Source organism: Ornithorhynchus anatinus, unplaced genomic scaffold, assembly GCF_004115215.2.
Source record: "Ornithorhynchus anatinus isolate Pmale09 unplaced genomic scaffold, mOrnAna1.pri.v4 scaffold_264_arrow_ctg1, whole genome shotgun sequence".
Lineage (NCBI taxonomy): Eukaryota > Metazoa > Chordata > Mammalia > Monotremata > Ornithorhynchidae > Ornithorhynchus > Ornithorhynchus anatinus.
The window spans coordinates 4,095,330-4,114,733 of record NW_024396743.1 but is presented as its reverse complement, the minus strand read 5'-3'; the positions used below and the strand labels follow the sequence as shown (position 1 = coordinate 4,114,733).

Sequence of the window (19,404 nt, the reverse complement as noted above, 5' to 3'; positions counted from 1 at the left end):
CGCGTCCTCTCCCAAGCGTTTAGGACAGCGCCCCGCACGCGGTAAGCGCTCGATAAATACGACCGAACGAACGAACGGACGGACGGCAATCAGCGACAAGGTCCCATCTCCGCCGGGGCCGGGCGGCCTCGGGCGAGTCACCTCTCCGCGCCTCGGCGATCTCGTCTGTAAGACGGGCCCGGGGACCGTGAGCCCTGGGCGGGACGGGGACCGCGTCCAACCCGACTCCCGGGCCTCCCGCCCGGCGCCCGGCACGGCGTCCGGCACGCGGCGATCCCGGGGGCCGGAGGGGGCTCGTCCGGGGGCCCGAGCAGGGACGGGGAGACGGCTGGGCGTCGGGGGCGCGAGGCGGAGATTTAGGGGGGCCGGGCCCGGGCGGCAAAGAGGAGAAGAGGGGGAAGAGCCGGACGAGGACGGGCAAGAGCGGAGCCCGGCGGCGCCCGGAGGTGACCGGCGGTGCCCCTGTGCCCCGGCGGAGCCGCGGGGCGGGTGGGAGCCCGCGAGCTTCCCATCTCCCCGTGGGTCTGGGCACCTCCCGGATGAGGTCGGGGGGCGGGCGAACGGGGAGAAGGACTATCCCCCGCCCGGCCCTCGGCATGAGGGGAGAGAGACGACGGAACCCCCCCACCCCCCCGCCGCCCCGGAGAAATGGGGGGGGGGAGGGAGGGGGAGACCCTCGGCCGGGATCAGGGGCAGGGGCAGGGGCAGGGGCAGGGGCGAGATCAGGGGCGGGATCGGGATCGGGGGCAGAGGCCGGGGCAGGGGTAGGATCAGGGGCAGACGCCGAGGCGGGATCGGGGGCGGGGGCAGGGGCAGGGGCAGGGGCAGGATCGGGGGCGGAGGCGGAGGCCGGGGCGGGCTCGGGGGCGGGCTCGGGGGCGGAGGCTTCGGAATAGTGGGGTCGTTGTAGCCCTAAGCGGGAGCCCGAGGGCCGAGCGGGCGAGGGCGGCCGAGCGGGCGAGGGCCGCCGGACGCGGAAAACCCGAGCCCCCGGACGCGCCATCCACACTCGCACGCACACACACACACACACACACACACACTCGCGGACACGAGACCCCAAATACACACAGAGACGCACATACACACCCCCATCCCTCCCCCCCAGGCAGGCGGGCGGACACGGAGGCGGCCGGACGGAGGGACGGAGGCAGGAGCGGGGTCTCTCTGCCCCCGCCGGGCCCGGGGCCTTCCTGGAGGCGGCGGGCGGGGCGGGGCGGGGCGGGGCCTCTCCCTCCGGGAAAATCGTGTCGCTCGGGCCTCCGGGGTGGCGGGGGGAAGGGGCCGCCCTCCCCCCGCAAAAACGCAGACACCCCCCCCCCCCCAGACCCACGGAGACGGAGCGAGAGCTGCGTCGGGGCGGGGACGCGGGGCGGCAGGAGATGGGGCGCAAATGGCCGCCGACCCGACCCGACCCGACCCGACCCTCCGTCCCGGCCCCGGCAGGTGTCCCGGCCGGCGGAGGGGGGCGGGGGGCGGGGCGAGAGGAGACCCGACCCTCCCCTCCCCGCGGCTCCCGGGCCCGGGCCGGGGCCTCCACATCGGCAGGAGGCGCGGGGGGCCCGGCCGGCCGGCCGGCCTGCCTGCCTTCCCTCCCGGGGGCTCGGGGGCTCCGGGGCCCGGCGTGCGGCGCTTACCCTGCATGCTGCTGACGGGCGCGGGGGCGGCGGGGGGGCCCGGGGGCGCGGGGGGCAAGGGGCTTCCGGGGGTCCCGGGGCCCCCGCCGCCGCCGCCGCCGCTCGGGCTCGGAGCCGCCATTGTGGGGAGGGACGGACGGGCGGGCGGGCGGAGGAGGCGGAGGAGGCGGGAGCTAGCGAGCGAGCGAGGGAGGGAGGGAGGGAGGGAGGGAGGGAGGGAGGTCCGGAGGAGGCGGCGGCGCCGCGACGGCTGCAATGCACCAAGCCCGGCCTCCCGCGCGCACCGGGGCGGGGCGGGGCGGGGCGGGGCGGGACGGGACGGGACGGGCCGCCCCCCGCCCCCTCCTTCCCCGCTCCGGATCGGCCCCGGCCCGGCCCTGCGCCCGCCCCCACCGGAGGCCCCGCCCCCGATTGGCTCCGGATCCCGGCCCCGGCCCGAAGAGATCCGGGCCTCGGGCCGCCCCCTCTCGCCCCCACCGCCCCCGACCGCTTCTCTCATTCATTCATTCATTCATTCATTCGTTCCTTCCTTCCTTCCTTCCATCGTATTTATGGAGCGCTTACTGTGTGCAGAGCACTGTACTGAGCGCTCGGAACGGACAGCTCGGCAACGGATAGAGACGACCCCTGCCCGATGACGGGCTGGCGGCCTAACCCCCGCGGGGCCGCGGCCCGGTCGCCCCACTCCCCCGGGCCTCGCTCGCCTCATCTGCGAAATGGGGATGGAGGCCGGGGGCCCCGTGCGCTCGGGGACCCCGGACCACCCGCCCCGTCGGGCTCGATCCCCCGCGGCCTTCGGTCCGGTGCCCGGCGCCTAGTAAGCGCCGACGGACGCCGCGATCGATCGTCGTCGTTCTTAACGAGGACGCCGGACCCTCATCGCCATCGTCGTCTCACGACCGCCCGGCCAGCGGAGCGGAACTCAGACACCGCCGCCGAAAGCGCTGGATCGACAGCCCGGGCCGGGAACGCGGGAGGCGGCCTCCGACCGCCCGCCGCCCAGCGGATGAGCCTCGGGAGAGAGGGCGGAGGGCGGAGAGATTGGAGAAACCGAGGCCGGAACGGCCCGAGAGCGCGGGAGGGAAATCCCCGCGACCTCTGACCTCCCGGAAACCGAGGCCCGAAGCCGGAACGGCCCGAGAGCGCGGGAGGGAAATCCCCGCGACCTCTGACCTCCCGGGCGGCGGGAAGGTGACGGGCGGCGGCCGGCACGCGGCGAGCGCCCCGTAGGTTCCGCCGCACGGACGGACGGATCGGGGAGTCGGCCGAAGGGGGGGCCGGCGGGAGGCCGCGAGGCGGAGCCTCGACCGAAAGGGATTTCGGTCCGGCCCCGGAGGCCGAGGCCCGGCCCCGCGCCTTCGCGCCCGCCGGTCCGCTCCCGGGGACGACGTCTCGCCCCCGCCCCGGATTCCCGACCGTCCTCTTCCGGACCCCTCTCCTCCCGCCGCGGGGCCCGGCCCGGGCCCCTACGTGCGTCTCGCCCACGCCCGGTGGAGTGGGCCCGGGTGGCGAGGGGCGGTTCGGGGCCTTGGGGCTAGAGAAGCGGCGTGGCTCGGTGGAAAGAGCACGGGCTTGGGAGTCAGAGGTCACGGGTTCAAATCCCGGCTCGGCCATTTGTCAGCTGTGTGACTATGGGCAAGTCACTTAACTTCTCGGTGCCTCAGTTACCTCATCTGTAAAATGGGGATTAAGACTGTGAGCCCCACGTGGGACGACCTGATTCCCCTGTGTCTACCCCAGCGCTTAGAACGGTGCTCGGCACATAGTAAGCGCTTAACAGATACCAACATTATTATTATTATGAGTTCGAATCCCGGCTCTGCCGCTCGTCAGCCGTGTGACCGTGGGCGAGTCGCTTCGCTTCTCCGTGCCTCCGTTCCCTCGTCCTTAAAATGGGGATTGACCGCCAGCCTCACGTGGGACGAGCCGATTACCCTGTATCTACCCCGGCGCTTGGAACGGCGCTCGGCGCGTAGTGAGCGCTTAACAAATACCGACGTTGTTAACATTGTTATTTTCGGGTTCTCGCCCGCTCTCTTTCCCCTCTCTCTCGACACTCCGGAATCCGGCGGCAGCTCCTGGGGGGGGTCCCTCGTCCCCGCTCCGGAGCTGGCCGGCCGGCCGTCTGCCCGTGACCCGCCGTGGATCTGTGGAGCGCTCCTTCTCTCTCCCGTGGATCTAATAATGATAATAACGCCTGGATCGGCGAGGCGCTTGCTACCCGCCAGAGTCTGTACTGAGCGTTAGGGCGGATACCAGATATTTGGGTTGGACCCGGTCCCTGTCCCACACGGGGCTCACGGTCTTCTTCCCTATTTTCCAGATGAGGTCGCCGAGGTACGGAGAAGTGAAGTGACTCGTCCAAGGAGCCTGGGAGTCGGAAGGTCACGGGTTCTAATCCCGGCTCCGCCGGCACTCTGCCGTGTGTCCTCGGGCGAGTCACTCGACTTCTCTGGGCCTCGGTTTCCTCGTCTGTAAAACGGGGGTGAAGATCGTGAGCCGCCCGTGGGACGGGGACCGTGACCGACCTCGTTTGCTTGAACGATAATAATGATGATGATGATGGCGTCTGTTAAGCGCTGAGTATGTGCAAAGCGCTGTTCTAGGCGCTGGAATCCACCCCAGCCCTTAGTACAGTAACACCTCGTAAGCGGCTTTACAAATACCATCGTTATTATTAATACTTAATTAATCAATGTTGGTATTTGTTAAGCGTTTACTATGTGCCGAGCACCGTTCTAAGCGCTGGGGTGGACCCAGGGGAATCGGGTGGTCCCACGTGGGACTCACGGTCTTAATCCCCATTTTACAGATGAGGTCGCTGAGGCACCGAGAAGTGAAGTGACTCGCCCAAAGTCACACAGCTGACGAGTGGCCGAGCCGGGATTCGAACCCGTGACCTGTGACTCCCAAGCCCGTGCTCTTTCCACTGAGCCACATTTATCTGTAAGATGGACATTAAGGCGCTGAGCTCCTGGAGGGACGGACTGTATCCGACCCGATTTGCTTGTAACTACCGCAGCGTTTAGTGCAGTGTCTGGGACGTGGTAAGTGCTTACCAAGCCCCGCAGTTCCTATTATTATTAATAAAAATAATAATAATTACCATTAAAAAACATCCCTTTCGCACCACCCATCGAGGACACAGGAGGGCGGCGTTTCCTAAGGAATCGTTCCCCACCCGGGGCCCCGGGCTTTAATTGGGTTTCCTTGGGTCGGGGTTATGGACTCGGTCTGCGTCCCCGGCCATCAGAGGGACATTAACGGGTCGCCCTGGCCACCCCCGTGGTGTCTAGAGCCCGGGCCTGGGAGGCAGAAGGTCATGGGTCCTAATCCCGGCTCCGCCGCTTCACTGGGTCACTCGACGGGATTTACTGAGCGCTTTCTGGCTGCGGACCCCCGGGCTAATCGCTTGGAAAGCGCGATTCGGCAACAAACCGAGACGATTCCTGCCCACCGCGGGCTCGCGGTCTAGGGGATTTAGCCCCGAGGACAAAGGTCGATGGGCGAAAACACCAGTCTTGCAGGGCACGGCACTTAGAAAGTGAAACCCCGGTCATTTCCGGCCCCGCGGTTCGGCGACGTAGGGTCCAAAAACCCCCAGAGTGACTTGGGTTCTCTTTGGCAGAGGTCCCCGGCCCGAACCTGACGGGGTTTGTGTCAGCCTGATGACCCTCCCCGGTTGGGAACCCGCAGGCAGGGCCTTCACCAGAAGCCCGGCGTGCATTATTTTTGACCCACTAAAAGGTGCCCTGGGGATGAATTGGGTCAGAGCGGTTCTGCCTTCGAGAAGGCTATGAAGAGTGATCACTTTATGCGAGGAGCCACTCCACTTCCTCACGGGCACGCGAGCTGGGAGAAAAGCCTCAAGATCCCAACTCCACCCTCGTCTCTACCCGGGAAGCAGAGTGCCGGGGCACGGACACTTCCACGGCTCTCCGGGAACCCGGGGGACGGGACGCTCCCAGCGGGGAGGGCCCGCGTGACTCCACTGTGTGACCTTGAGTGAATCGCTTCACTTCTCCGGGCCTCAGTGACCTCATCTGTAAAATGGGGATTGAGACTGTGAGCCCCGTGCGGGACAGGGACCGTGTCCGGCCCAGACTGCTTGTATTCACCCAGCGCTTTGTACAGTGCCTGGCACCGAGTTAAGCGCTTCAAAATACCATAATTATTATTATTATTCGTTCAGTTCATTACTGAAATGAGATACTATGGCTCCAGACCCGGGTCAGAAGCCGACCTCCAGGTTCCGTCTGGGGGAAGAGCGACCCGGCCCCATCCTGGGAGCTCAGCAAGGAAAGCAACTCGCTCTCAAAGTTATGCCCAGGCCTGAGAGTCAGAGGATCTGGGTTCTGATCTCTTAACAAATATCACAGTATTACTATTACTGTTATTACAGGCCTCACCGTCGTAATGCCCATTTTAGGGTTGAGACATCTGAGGCACGGAAAGGTTAAGAGTCTTGTCACACAGCAGAAAAACGGCAGAGGGAAGATTAGGACCCAGGTCCTCTGACTCTCGGGCCCGGGCTCTTTCTACTAGATCGGGCTGCTCCTCAGCTTCGGTTTCCTCATCCGCGAAACGTGGATTTTGCGGCGAGCGTCCGACGAGCCGCCTTATTGATGACCGTCGCTGATTCCCGTGACCGGCAACAAGGAAGAGACTCTGCGAAGCCACTGACGGGTTCTACCTGAGTCAGGTGATTGCTGGCTGGGGTGGCGTGGAGGGGGGACTGGAGGGAGGCGGGGCTTTCTCTCCCCGTTGTACCCAGTAACGGGCCTGGACCAAACACTGATCCACGTAGACCCCGGCTGCGAGGCCCAAGGCAGATAAAAAGCGGCTCCTTCGAATGGCAGGGGGCATGCGGGGGGGGGGGGGGGGCATGCGCTGAAACGGCCCCGAGGTTTGCAGGAGACACGGAGGGAGGCGTCGGAAGGAGAAGCACGCCGAGATGCAAGAAGGAAGCAGGCCGAGAGCAGCGCTTGGAAGCGGAAACGTTGGCAGAACGGGCCTCTTTGACCCCCACGCTGGCATTGGATCCTTGGGTGGTGGAGTGAGTGAGTGTCTCTCTCTGTCCGCTCCCTTGCACGTCGGTAAAACGTTGGTAGGATCCAAACTGTTACCACATTAGTCCCAGCACTTCTCCTCTCCCGCCTTGACTGCTATATCGGCTTCCCTGCTGACCTCCCCGCCTCCTGGGTCTCCCCACTCCGGTCCGTGCTTCACTCTGCTGCCCGGATCCTTTTGCTTTTTTTTTGTTACGAAAATCATTCAGGCCATGTTTCCGCTCTCCTCAGGAATCTCAAATGGTTGCTCATCCACCTCCACATTGAAGAGAAACCCCTTTCCAACAGCTTTAAAGCCCTCAATAGCCTCGCCCGTTTTCCCTCATTTCCCTACTCTCCCCTACTACATCCTAGACCGCACACTTCCCTCCTCTCACTGTCGCCTTCTCACTGTCCCTCCATCTCGTCTATCTCGCCGCCAAAATCTCGCCCGCTTGCTGCCTCTGGCCTGGAACGGCCCTCCCTCCTCGTCTCCAGCAGACAGTTAATCTCCCCCCCGTTCAAAGCCTTCTCGACGGCCCATCTCCTCCACGAGGCCTTCCCTGACTAAGCCCCCCCTTTCCTCTTCTCCCGCTCTCTTCTGCGTCGCCCCGACTCGCTCCCTTTATTCATCCCCCGTCCCAGCCCCACAGCCCTTATGTCCATATCTGTCCTTTATTCATTTATGTGAATGTCCGCCTCTCCCCTCTAGACTGTAAACTCACTGTGGGCAGGGAATGTGTCTGTTATACTGTTTTAATGTGTTCCCCCATGTACTTAGTACAGTGCTCTGCACACAGTAAGCGCTCAATAAATACGATCGGACTGACTGATAAAGACCATAAAAAAGGCCTGCCACACCCAGATGGCCGGAAACTTCCCAGGCAGCAGCCTGAGGGTGACCCCCACCTTGTGGGGAAGGAAACGTGAGGAAGAAGATGGGCAGGAGGAGGAGGAAGAGGGATGGGGAGGAGGACAAGGTGAGGGGGATGACCGGGGGAAGGGGAGGAAGAAGGGAGGAGGAGAAGGAGGGCAAGGAAGAAGAGGAGGACAGGGAGAAGGGGGGTGATTATGGGGGGGAAGGAAATGGGGGGAGGAGGAGGAAGAGGGAAGGTGAGAGGGGAGCAGAAGGATGAAGAGGAGGAGGAGGAAGAGAAAGGGAAGAGGAGAAGGAGGATGATGGAGAGGGAGGGTTAGAAGGGAGCAGAAGGATGAAGAAGAGGAGGACGAGGAAGAGAAAGCGGAGCTTTCACTTGGTTTCCTAAAGCCCATATGGGAAGCTTGCCATTCCCCTTTTATCTTTATTTTCTCTGCTACCTCATCTTCCCCTTTCTTCCCCCACCCCCCCCAAAAAAAAGCCCCCCAAAAAACAAACAAAAAACCACTAGTTTCCTAGTGGATAGAGCACTCTGGAAGTCCGGGGCCCTGAGTTGGAATCCCAGGCACTTACCAGTTCCCGTGACCTTGAGCAGGTCACTTTGTAGTGGAAAGAACAGGGGTTTGAAAGTCAGGAGACCGGAACTCTGACCCCAGTCTTGCCCCTGCCCCGTCTGGGCAACCTCTCTGAGCCTCAACTGTAAACTGGCAATGATATTCCATCAATCAATGGTATTTATGAGGCGCTTACTAGGTGCAGAGTATCGTACTAAGCACTTGGAAGAGTAGAATATAACCGGTTTGGTAACTGCGTTCCCTGCTCGCAGAGAATTTTCAGTGTAGAGGGGAGATTTATCTTCCTTCCTCCACCTCAAGAAGAAGTCGTGAGGGCAAGATGAGATGAGCCTTGTAAAAACGCTGCGGAAAAGCAAGAGAGTCCAAAAAATTCAAAGCCTTAAGAATAAGGACATTTATACATCTGAGATTTAACTCAATCCTTATCCCACATGGGGTCCCCATGCTACTCTATCTCCACGTTACAGTTGAGTAAACTGGGGCCCAGAGAGGTCAAGTGATATTTTAAGGGTCACGCAATGGAGCAGAAGCGAAGGTGTGACTCTAACCCGGGGCTCAGGATTCCCAGGCCCGCGCACTTTCCATTAGGCAAGACCGCCTCCCCTGTTTACTATTAGGATGAAAGGGAAGCCCTTTCCCAAGAACATCGCTGGATCGGGATGCGGGGATGCCCAGAGTTGTCATGGGAATCAACTCCCCGCCCCTCCCGCGCACCCCCTCCGGGACCAGCTCCGGGATGGAGCCTCCCTGACTCCGGAGATGGCTCTGGGCCTCGCGGAGGGTCAGCCCGCGGCCAGGCCTGCCCGTCCGACCCCGCTAGCCCTGGGCCACGGGCCGGGTCTCGCCCACAGCCCCGCCCAGAGGGTCACCAGATGGAGCTTTGGCCCGGCCCCGGTTCTCAGACCCTGTGACTCAGCAAAGGGAGCGGGGATGACAACAACATTCTGCTCAGTGCTGACTCATTCCCTCCCAGGGCTCGCCCCTCCATCCCAGATGCTTCCGGCTCCCGGCCTGCCCTACCTACGTGCCCGAACCGGTCCCTGCTTCCCTGCTGGAAGAGTTCCCGGCCGGCATTGCCCCGCTCTGGCCTGGCATGGGGCAGCTTCCATTCCGAATGGGAAATTCCCCTCCCTCTGCCTCTGCCCTTCTGACACAGACACAGACCGCTAGGTTGTAAGCTTCTCCCTACATTTCTCGTTCGATCGTATTTATGGAGCGCTTGCTGCGTGCAGAGCACTGTACTGACCGCGTGGAAAGCACGATAGTGCCAAAAAAGAGAGACGATCCCTGCCCACAACGGACTCACGGTCTAGAGGGGGGAAGACAGACGTCGATACAAGAAAACAGGCCTCAGTATAACAGGCACTTATGTCCAAGTCCGTAATTTATTTATTTATATTAATGCCCGTCTCCCCCTCTAGACTGTCAGTTTATCGTGGGCAGGAAACGTCTGTTTTACTGTTATACTGTACTCTCCCAAGCTCTTAGTAAAGTGCTGTGCACACGGTAAGCTCTCAGTATATACGATCGATGGATTGACGGATTGATAAAAGTAAGCGGGAGGGTGGGAGACGGGTGAGTTAGCCTCCCCGGCCTCCTATTGACCCTGGCTTATGGTTCCTGCAAGGAGGATCTCATAGAGCCCTCGCCTTCCCCACGTTCCTCATGGGAACGTTCCAGTCGACTGCACCCCCGAAAAAATCCCGAGGAGACGTCGGAATCGGCTGGAGGGACCCGAGGGCTGCTTCCCACCTCTGCCTTGATCAGGGGACTGGGAGAGGGAGGAGAGGGAGGGAAGGCGGGGAGAGGCAGGGCCAAGAGAGAAAGAAGGGAGGAGAGAGGCAGAGGGAGGAGAGAGAGAGAAGGGAGGGGAGAGGCAGAGAGAAGGGAGGGGAGAGGCGGAGAGAGGACAGAGAAGGGAGGGGAGAGGCAGAGAGAGGAAAGGGAAGGGAGAGGCACAGTGAGGAGAGAGCAAAGGGAGTGGAGACACAGGAGGAGAGAGAAGGGGGAGAGGCAGAGGGAGGAAAGAGAGAGAAGGGAGGGGAGAGAGAGAAGGAGGAGAGAGAAGGGGGGAGAGGTAGAGAGAGGAGAGAAAGGAAGGGAAGAGAGAGGCAGAGTGAGAGAAGGGAGGGGAGAGGCACGGGGAGGAGAGAAAGGAAGGGAGGGGAGAGGCGAATAGAGGAGAGACAGAAGGGAGGGGAGAGGCAAATAGAGGAGAGAAAGGAAGGGAGAGAGAGCAAAGGGAGAGAGAAGGGAAGGGAGGGGCAGAGGGAGGAGAAAAGGGAGGGGAAAGACAGACGGAAGAGAGAGAGAAGGGAAGGGAGAGGTACAGTGAGGAGAAAGAAGGGAGGGGAGAGGCAGAGCGAGAAGAGAGAAGGGGGACAGGCAAAGAGGAGACAGAAGGGAGGAAACAGGCAGAATGAGGAGAGAAAGGAAGGGAGAGACAAAGCAGACAGAGAGAGAGAAGGGAGGGGAGAGGCAGAGCAAGGAGGGACAGAGACGGAACGGGAGGGGGATGGACTCAGTGTGGTCTAGTGGAAAGGGCACGGGCTTGGGAGTCAGAGGCCCTGGGTTCTATTCCCGCCTCTGTCACGTGACTGTTGTACGACCTTGCGCAAACCACGTAGCTTCTTTATGCCTCATCTGTAAAATGGGGACTAAAGCCTACTCTCTCCTACTTGGACCGTGAGCTCCATGTGGGACAGGGACTGGGTCCAACCTGATTAACTTGTATCTACCCCAGTGATTTAGAACAGCGCTTGGCACATAGTAAGCGCGTGGCAAGTACCATTATATAGGCGGGGGGAGGGGGCAGAGTGAGGAGAGAGAGAGAAAGAAGAGTGGAGGGAGACAGAGTGAGAAGGGAGAGGGGAGGCAGAGAGAGGTGAGAAAAAGAAGAGAGGAGACATAGAGAAGGGAGAGGAGGGGCAGAAAGAAGTGAGAGGGAAGAGGCAGAGAGAGAAGGGGAAAGGGCAGAACGAAGAGAGAGAAAGAAGAGAAGGGAGGGGGGCAGAGCAAAGAGAAAGAAAAAGAATGGGGAGGGAGAACGAATAAAACTCATGCACGAGGAGAGGGTTGAATGAGAAATGAATTCAATATGTGGGTTGAATGAGAGAGAGGAGTCAAGGGTAACGCCAAGTTTATGGGCATAGTAAGCACCTAACAAATACCGCGATTATTATTATTATTATAACCGAAGTGGACACAGCCCCCGACCCACAAAAGGCTCCCAGTCTGTGCTAAAAAGACCATGATTTTCTGCAGGCAGGAAATCTACTCAGTTCCCTCATCCCAAGGCTCAATACAGGGCAGACAATAAGCATTCAATAAATGCAAGTGATCAATGAACTGATCGATGTCCCACTCGGGGCTCCCGATCTAAAGAGGAAGGAGACTAGGCCTTGAATCCCCTTTTCAGGCAGGGATTAGAACCCAGGTCCTCTGACTTCCGGGCCCAGGCTCTTTCCACTCGGGCCCGCTGGTGACTCAGTTTCACCGTCTCCAAAGCGGAGAGAGTCACGTCGGCCACGAGGGAACGAGAGGGAGGGAGAAGGTTGAAGGCGGATCCGTTGACAGGCTGTGGTAGACATTAACCGGTGTCCGGGGGGGGGTCTTAATCCCGGCTCCGCCGCTTGCCAGCTGTGTGACTTTGGGCAAGTCACTTAACTTCTCTGTGCCTCAGTGACCTCATCTGTAAAATGGGGATTAGAAACTGTGAGCCCCACGTGGGACTACCTGATCGCCTCGTCCCCCCAGTGCTTAGAACAGCGTTTTGCACATAGTAAGCGCTTACTAAATACCACCATCATTATTATTTGTCTGGTAAAAGCTGCCTAAGCCCAGTTACTACAATTACGCTCCTCCTCCTACGGTACAGCACTTAGCACAGTGCCTGGCACCTAGTGAGTGCTTAAAAAAAATACCAACATTATTATTATTATTATCATCGTTATCATTACTTCTATTACCACTTCTTCGCCTTCTCCCACTTCTACCAACCACCAGTATTATTCAGTCGTTCATTCGTACCGTGTGCGGAGGACTGTACTGAGCGCTAGCGAGGTACAACTGGGCAACAGATAGAGACGATCCCCGCCCAACAACAGGCTGACGGTCTAAGAGGGGGAGACGGACAGCAAAACAAAACAAGTAGGCATCGAGACCATCAAGGTAAATAGAATCATACGCGTCGTTAATAAAATAAATAGGGTAATAAATAATATACACAAATATACCCAAGATATGTACCTGTCGTATATTACCAGTACTATCTCCGGACAATAATACTGCTATCTCCAGATAATAATGAGAGCAATAGCAATAATATCGATTATTCATCCATTCGATCGTATTGATTGAGCGCCCGCTGAGCGCAGAGCAGTGTATTAAACCCTTGGGAAAGTCAACAGAGCAAGCGCTTACCTATTAAGCTCTTACTGTCCTAAGCGCTGGAGTAGATACGAGCTGATCAGGTTGAACACAGTCCCCATCCCGCATGGGGCTCCCAGTCTAAGTGGGATTTATGGCCCTGGACAGGCCTCATGACTGGGAAGAGCCACCCTAAACGCATTCACTCCTTGGGCAAACATCCGGCGCCAAGTAATCTATGCGTTCCTGGGCCGGGCCCCTGAGAAATACCGGGGCTCTGGACTCCGTGACTTTATCTCCCCTTTATAGAAGGAGACTTTGATCGGCTCCCCGGCCCTGAGCCAAGAAGGAATGGATGGGGAATTTACAGAGTCCAGGTGAGCGTGGCCCTCACGGGGAGAGCCCGGGCCCGGGAGTCAGAGGACCTGCGTTCTAATCCCTGCTCTGCCACTTCTCTGCTGTGTGAGCCTGGGCGAGTCACTTCACTTCTCTGTGCCGAAGTTCCCTCATCTGTACAATGGGGGTTAAATCCCACTCCCTTCTTCCTAGACTGTTGGTCCCATATGGGACAGGGACTACGTCCAACCTGATAACAGCGTGGCTCCGTGGAAAAAGCCCGGTCCTGGGAATCAGAAGTCATGGGTTCTAATCCCGGCTCCGCCACTTGTCAGCTGTGTGACTTTGGGCAAGTCACTTTACTTCTCTGGGCCTCAGTGGCCTCCTGTGTAAAATGGGGATTAAGACTGTGAGCCCCACGTGTGACAATCTGATTGCCTTGTATCCTCCCAGCTCTTAGAACAGCGCTTGGCACATAGTAAGCGCTTAACAAATGCCATCATTGTTATTATAACCTTGTAATAATTCATTCAATCCTGTTTATTGAGCACTTACTAAACACAAAGCACTGCGCTGAGCGCTTGGGAGAGTACAACATAGCAACAGACACACACATTCCTGCCCACAGTGAGCTCACCGTCTAGAGATAATAATTATATAGTAAGTAATAATTATGGTATTTATTAAGTACCTACCGTGTGGCAGGCACCGTTCTAAGCGCTGGGGTGGATCCAAGCAAATGGGGTTGGACGCAGTCCCAGGCCCACGTGGGGCTCACGGTCTCAATCCCCATTTTCCAGAGGAGGTAACTGAGGCCCAGAGAAGTGAGGTGACTTGCCCAAAGTCACACGGCAGACATGCGGTGGAGTCAGGATTAGACTGAATTATTATTGAGACTAATACTAACAATGATGATGGTATCTGTGAAGCGCTTACTATGTGCCAAGCACTGGTAGATACAAAGTAAAGCGGGGCTCACAGTCTCAGTCTCCATTTTGCAGAGGAGGTAACTGACGCCCGGAGAAGTGAAGAGGCAGCAGACAAGCGGAGGGGCCAGGATTAGAACCCACGTCCTCTGACCCCCAAGCCCGGGGTCTTACCACTGAGCCACGCTGCTTCTCTGTGTGCTTGGGAGCGTACAACACGACAATATAACGGACACGTTCCCTGCCCTCAAGGACCTTACAATCTAGAGGGGGAGACGGGCATTAGTATAAATGCGTAAAATTACAGCTATGTACAGAAGCGCCGAAGGGCTGGGAGGGGAAAAGAAGCAAGTCAGGGTGACGCCGAAGGAAATGGTAGAAAAGGAAAAGAGAACTAGGTCGGGGAAGGCCCCTTGGAGGAGATATGCCTTCAGTAAGGCTTTGAAATGGGGGAGGGTAGTCGTCTATCGCATAGGAAGAGGGAGGGCGTTCCAGGCCAGAGGAAGGGCGTGGGCGAGAGGTCGGTGGAGAGATAGAAGAGATCGAGGTACAGTGAGAAGGTTGGCGTTAGAGGAGCGAAGTGTGCGGGCTGGGTTGGAATGGGAGAGCAGCGAGGTGAGATGGGCCGGGGCAGGTCGATTACGTGCTATGAAGTCAATGGCAAAGAGTTTCTGTTTGATGAGGAGGTGCATGGGCAACCACTGGAGGTTCTTGAGGCGTGGGGAAACACGGCCTGAGTGTTTTTATAAGAAAATGATCCGGGCAGCAGAGTGAAGTATGGACTGGAGTGGGGAGAGTCAGGAGGCCGGGAGGTCAGCGAGGAGGCTGACGCGGTAATCGAGGCGGGATAGGATCGGGGCTTGGATTAACGTGTTCGAATGGAAAGGAAAGGGTGGATTTTAGCGATGCCGTGAAGGTCGGACTGACGGGAATTAGTGACGGATTGTATCCGTGGGTTGAATTAGAGAGAGGAGTCAAGGATAACGCCAAGGTCACGGGCTTGTGAGACGGGGAGGATGGTGGTGCCGTCATCGGCGATGGCAAAGTCAGGAGAAGGACGGGGTTTGGGTGGGAAAATAAGGATTTCTGTTTTAGACAAGGGAAGCTGGAGGTGACGGCGGGACATCCGAGTGGAGACGTATAGAAGGCAGGAGGAAATGCGAGATGGCGGAGAGGGGGAGACACCACGGCTGGAGATGGAGATTCGGGAATCATCCCCAAAGAGGAGGTAGTTGAAGCCAAGGGAGCGAATGAATTCTCCAAAGAAACGGGTGTAGACGGAGAATCGAAGGGGACCTAGAACTGAACCTTGAGGGACCCCCGCAGTTAGGGGGTGGGAGGCAGAGGACGAGCCCGCGAAAGGTGAGGAGAGACAGGAGCGGACGGTGTCGGTGAAGCCGAGGTTGGATAAATATTTCCAGGGAGAGGGAGTGCTTGACAGTGTCGAAGGCAGCTGAGAGATCGAGGAGGGTTAGGATGGAGTCTTGGAGGCCTTGGATTAGGCAAGCATCCTTGTAGGCAGGGGAGAACGTGGACCAGCGGTATTAAACCGTAACTTCCCAAGTGCTTAGAACTGTGCTCCGCACACAGTGCGTGCTCAATCAATACCTCTGATTCATCGATCAATTAATAAAAGCATCCGGCGTGGTATCCGTAATGGACGGGGCAGACCGGCTGAAAACCAGGCTGTCCATTAAAAGACCTGAAAAATGGTCGCACTGCTCCGAGGTCGTGCTAGGTAACTCTGACGGACTTCAGCTGACCCCCTTCAGCCGCTACAGCGCCTCGAAGAGTGCTTGGCACATAGTAAGCGCTTAACAAATACCACCATTAGTAAAGGAAGCAAATTTTCTCCCTCCCTTTCCTCCCTGCCGCACTCCTTCCCCCGGAATGCGTCTACCAACTCTGCTGCATTGGACTCTCCCAAGCATTTAGTAGAAATAATAATTATTGCGGTTCTCGTTAAGCACTTACTAGGTGCCAAGCACTGTTCTAAGCGCTGGGGCGGATCCCTGTTAATCCAGCGGGACACAGTCCCCGTCCCACATGGGGATCACCCTTTTAATCTCCATTTTCCAGGTGAGGTAATTGAGGCACGGGGAAGGGAAGTGACTTACCCACTTTCACACGGCAAAGAGCGACAGAGCTGGGATTAGAACCCAGGTCCTCCTGACTCCCAGGTCGGCGCTCTATCGACTAAGCCACGCTGCTTCCCCCTGCACGTGGTAAGCGCTCAAGAAATACCTTGGATGAAGATGCTGACGATGACGCCGATGACGCCGATTGGATCGCCGGGTTGGATTTCGATCGGGGCGTGGGAGGAGATCACGTGCGATTATTCTCGGCTCGTTCGGCTCTCTGTTTACTTTCTGCGCCGTGTCGGTTTTGCTCGTCGCTTTCTATTTCCGGTTCTCATACCCTGGAGTATTTGGGTGGAAATGCTTCAGAAAAGCCGTAATCATTTCGGGCAGAAACAAGTATACGGAGAATGGGGAATCGAGTCTTTGTTTCCCTCCCCCAACGAGGCTCTTGTTTCCTCTTTTTTACGCCCTTTATTCATCCCTCCCTCATCCCCGTGGCGCTTTTCCGTAATTTATCTGCTACTGCCTGCTTCCCCCTCGCCACTGCAAGCTAGTTACGGGCAGGGAAGGAGTCTCCCAACTCTCTTACACTGTACTCTCCGGAGGACTTAGTAGAGCGTGGGCCTGGGAGCCAGAAGGTCATGGGTTCTAATTCTGTCCCCACCGCCCCCGTGTCTGCTGGGCGACCCTGGGCAAATCGCTTCACTTCCCTGTGCCTCAGTTACCTCTTCTGGGGATGGAGGCTGTGAACCCCCACGAGGGACGGGGCCGATCTGCTTGTATCCAGCCCAGAGCTTAGTACGGTGCTTGGCACGTAGTAAACGCTTAATAAATATCACGATTATTACTATTAGCACTATACGATTGATTGGCTGGATCAGTTCTTCACTTTGGGGCTCTTATGTGGGGAACTGGCAGCGCCGAACGTCTGCCCTTCTGAGGATCCCATCCTTACGCAGCGTTGGGAGGGTCAGAGTTCACGTGAACAGGAGGCAAAAATATCCTCGCCGCCTGGAGAGGCCGTCTTCCGAGGGCCAGATCGTTTTTGTTTTTGTTGTGCCAACTCCCCTCCTCTGAGAGAAATAGGAAGAGTCTGTCCGATCTTCCAAAATCATTTCTTTTCTTGAGGGTTTTGGACGTCGGCTGGCAACAGCTACTGGTTATTGTCTTCCCGGAGTTTCGAACCCAGGGGCTGTGCCCAGTGGACCTTAGACTTTTTCGATGGTATCTGTAACGCACGTACCGGGTGCCAGGCACTCTACTAAGCGCCGGGGTAGATCCACGCTCATCGGGTTGGACACAGTCCCTATCCCACGTGGGGCTCACGGTCTTCAACCCCGTTTTACGGACGAAGTGGCTGAGGCACAGAAAAAGGGAAGTGACTTGTCCAAGGTCACACAGCAGACGAGGTCCTTCTGACTCCCAGGCCCGTGCTCTATCTACTCGGCCAAGCGGGGCCCTGGACTGAGCTATTGGCAAAGTACAACACAACAGAGACACGTTCCCTGCCCGCGACGAGCTTCCGGTTTAGAAGCGGCTTGGTCTAATGGCTAGAGCCGGGGGCCCGGGAGTCAGGAGGTCATGGGTTCTAATCCCGTTCCGCCGCCTATCTGCTGCCTGACCTTGGGCACGTCGCTTCATTTCTCTGTGCCTCACTTATCTCATTTGTAAAATGGCGAACGAGACCATCAGCCCCATAGAGAAGCAGCGTGACTCAGTGGAAAGAGCATGGGCTTTGGAGTCTCTCTCGCCCCGCTCCGGTCTATTCTTCACTCCGCTGCCCGGCTCATCTTCCTGCAGAAACGATCTGGGCATGTCACTCCCCTTCTTAAACAACTCCAGTGGTTGCCTATCGACCTCCGCTCCAAACAAAAACTCCTCACTCTAGGCTTCGAGGCTCTCCATCACCTTGCCCCTTCCTACCTCTCCTCCCTTCTCTCTTTCTACCGCCCACCCCGCACGCTCCGCTCCTCCGCCGCCCACCTCCTCGCCGTCCCTCGGTCTCGCCTATCCTGCCGTCGACCCCCGGGTCACGTCCTCCCGCGGTCCCGGAACGCCCTCCCTCCTCACCTCCGCCAAACCGATTCTCTTTCCCTCTTCAAAACCCTACTTAAAAATCACCTCCTCCAAGAGGCCTTCCCAGACCGAGCTCCTCTTCCCCCTCTACTCCCTCTGCCATCCCCCCTTTACCTCTCCGCAGCTAAAGCCTCATTTTCCCCTTTTCCCTCTGCTCCTCCCCCTCTCCCTTCCCATCCCCACGGCACCGTACTCGTCCGCTCAACTGTATATATTTTCGTTACCCTATTTATTTTGTTAATGAATCGTACATCGCCTCGATTCTATTTAGTTGCCATCGTTTTTACGAGATGTTCTTCCCCTTGACGCTGTTTAGTACCATCGTTCTCGTCCGTCCGTCTCCCCCGATTAGACCATAAGTCCGTCAAACGGCAGGGACTGTCTCTATCTGTTGCCGACTTGTTCATCCCAAGCGCTTAGTACAGTGCTCTGCACATAGTAAGCGCTCAATAAATACTATTGAATGAATGAATGAATGAGTCAGAGGTCATGGGTTCGAATACCGGCTCTGCCACTTGTCAGCTGTGTGACTGTGGGCAAGTCACTTAACTTCTCTGTGCCTCAGTTACCTCATCTGTGAGCCCCACGTGGGACAACCTGCTTCCCCTGTGTCTACCCCAGCGCTTAGAACAGTGCTCTGCACATAGTAAGCGCTTAACAAATACCAACATTATTATTATTATTATTATCATATGGGACGGGGTCTGTGTCCCCCTTAATTGACTTGCATCCACCCCAGCGCTTAGTACAGTGCCTGGCACGTAGTAAGTGCTTAACGAATACCTCATTATCCTTTCGAAGCAGACATTTAAAAGATCCAAACCAAGCGCCTTGGAAATCTCGCGCAGTTCGGAAAAACTCCGAGCGACTCTACACTCGCCTTTGGACTTCAAGGGAGAGGTTAGTGGGTGTGGCCTTTCTTCATTCATCTGTTCATTCATTCAATCATTCCCCGACTCAGACGAAACCGACCGGGATGGGCTTCACCCGCTAACCCAAAACCCGGATTTTCTTGGCGGCTGGTTCAGGGGGAAATGAAGCATTTAAGAGAAAAATCAGGGCCTTTCCCCCTAGATGGAGGCCGTTAAATTAAACCGCCTCTTTCCTCTCATAAGATTTCTTAATATCTCTTGGGACGCAGCATGGCAGAGCGGCTGGAACACGGGCCTGGGAGTCAGAAGGTCCTGGGTTCTAATCCGTTTGTCGGCTGCTTGGCCCTGGGTAAGTCACTTTACCGCCCGGTGCCTCAGTTCCCTCATCTGTAAAATGGGGATGAAGACCGTGAGCCCCGTGCGGGACAGAGATTGTATCCAGCCCGATTTGCGTGTATCCTCCCCAGCGCTTAGTACAGTGAGCACGGACTTGGGAGTCAGAGGTCATGGGTTCAAATCCAGGTTCTGCCACCTGACAGCTGTGTGACTGTGGGCGAGTCACTTCACTTCTCTGTGCCTCAGTTTCCTCCTCTTTAAAATAAGGATCC

General features: G+C 57.8%; 1 protein-coding gene across 6 annotated transcripts in view; it reads right to left on the bottom strand.

Moving 5' to 3' along the window:
- Window positions 1-1,758, bottom strand: part of MAP2K4 (mitogen-activated protein kinase kinase 4) — a 50,290-nt gene extending 48,532 nt beyond the window's left edge. For 4 of the 6 annotated variants that reach the window (XM_029056877.2, XM_029056880.2, XM_029056881.2 and 1 more), the window contains exon 1: window positions 1,638-1,675. In XM_029056877.2, the coding sequence (XP_028912710.1) occupies window positions 1,638-1,644 (7 nt within the window). In that variant the 5' untranslated portion in view covers window positions 1,645-1,675. Of the gene's footprint in view, window positions 1-1,637 lie in introns of all 6 variants that reach the window. The other 2 variants (XM_029056879.2, XM_029056878.2) reach the window with 2 other exon arrangements.
- Between the last annotated feature and the right edge of the window lie 17,646 nt (window positions 1,759-19,404).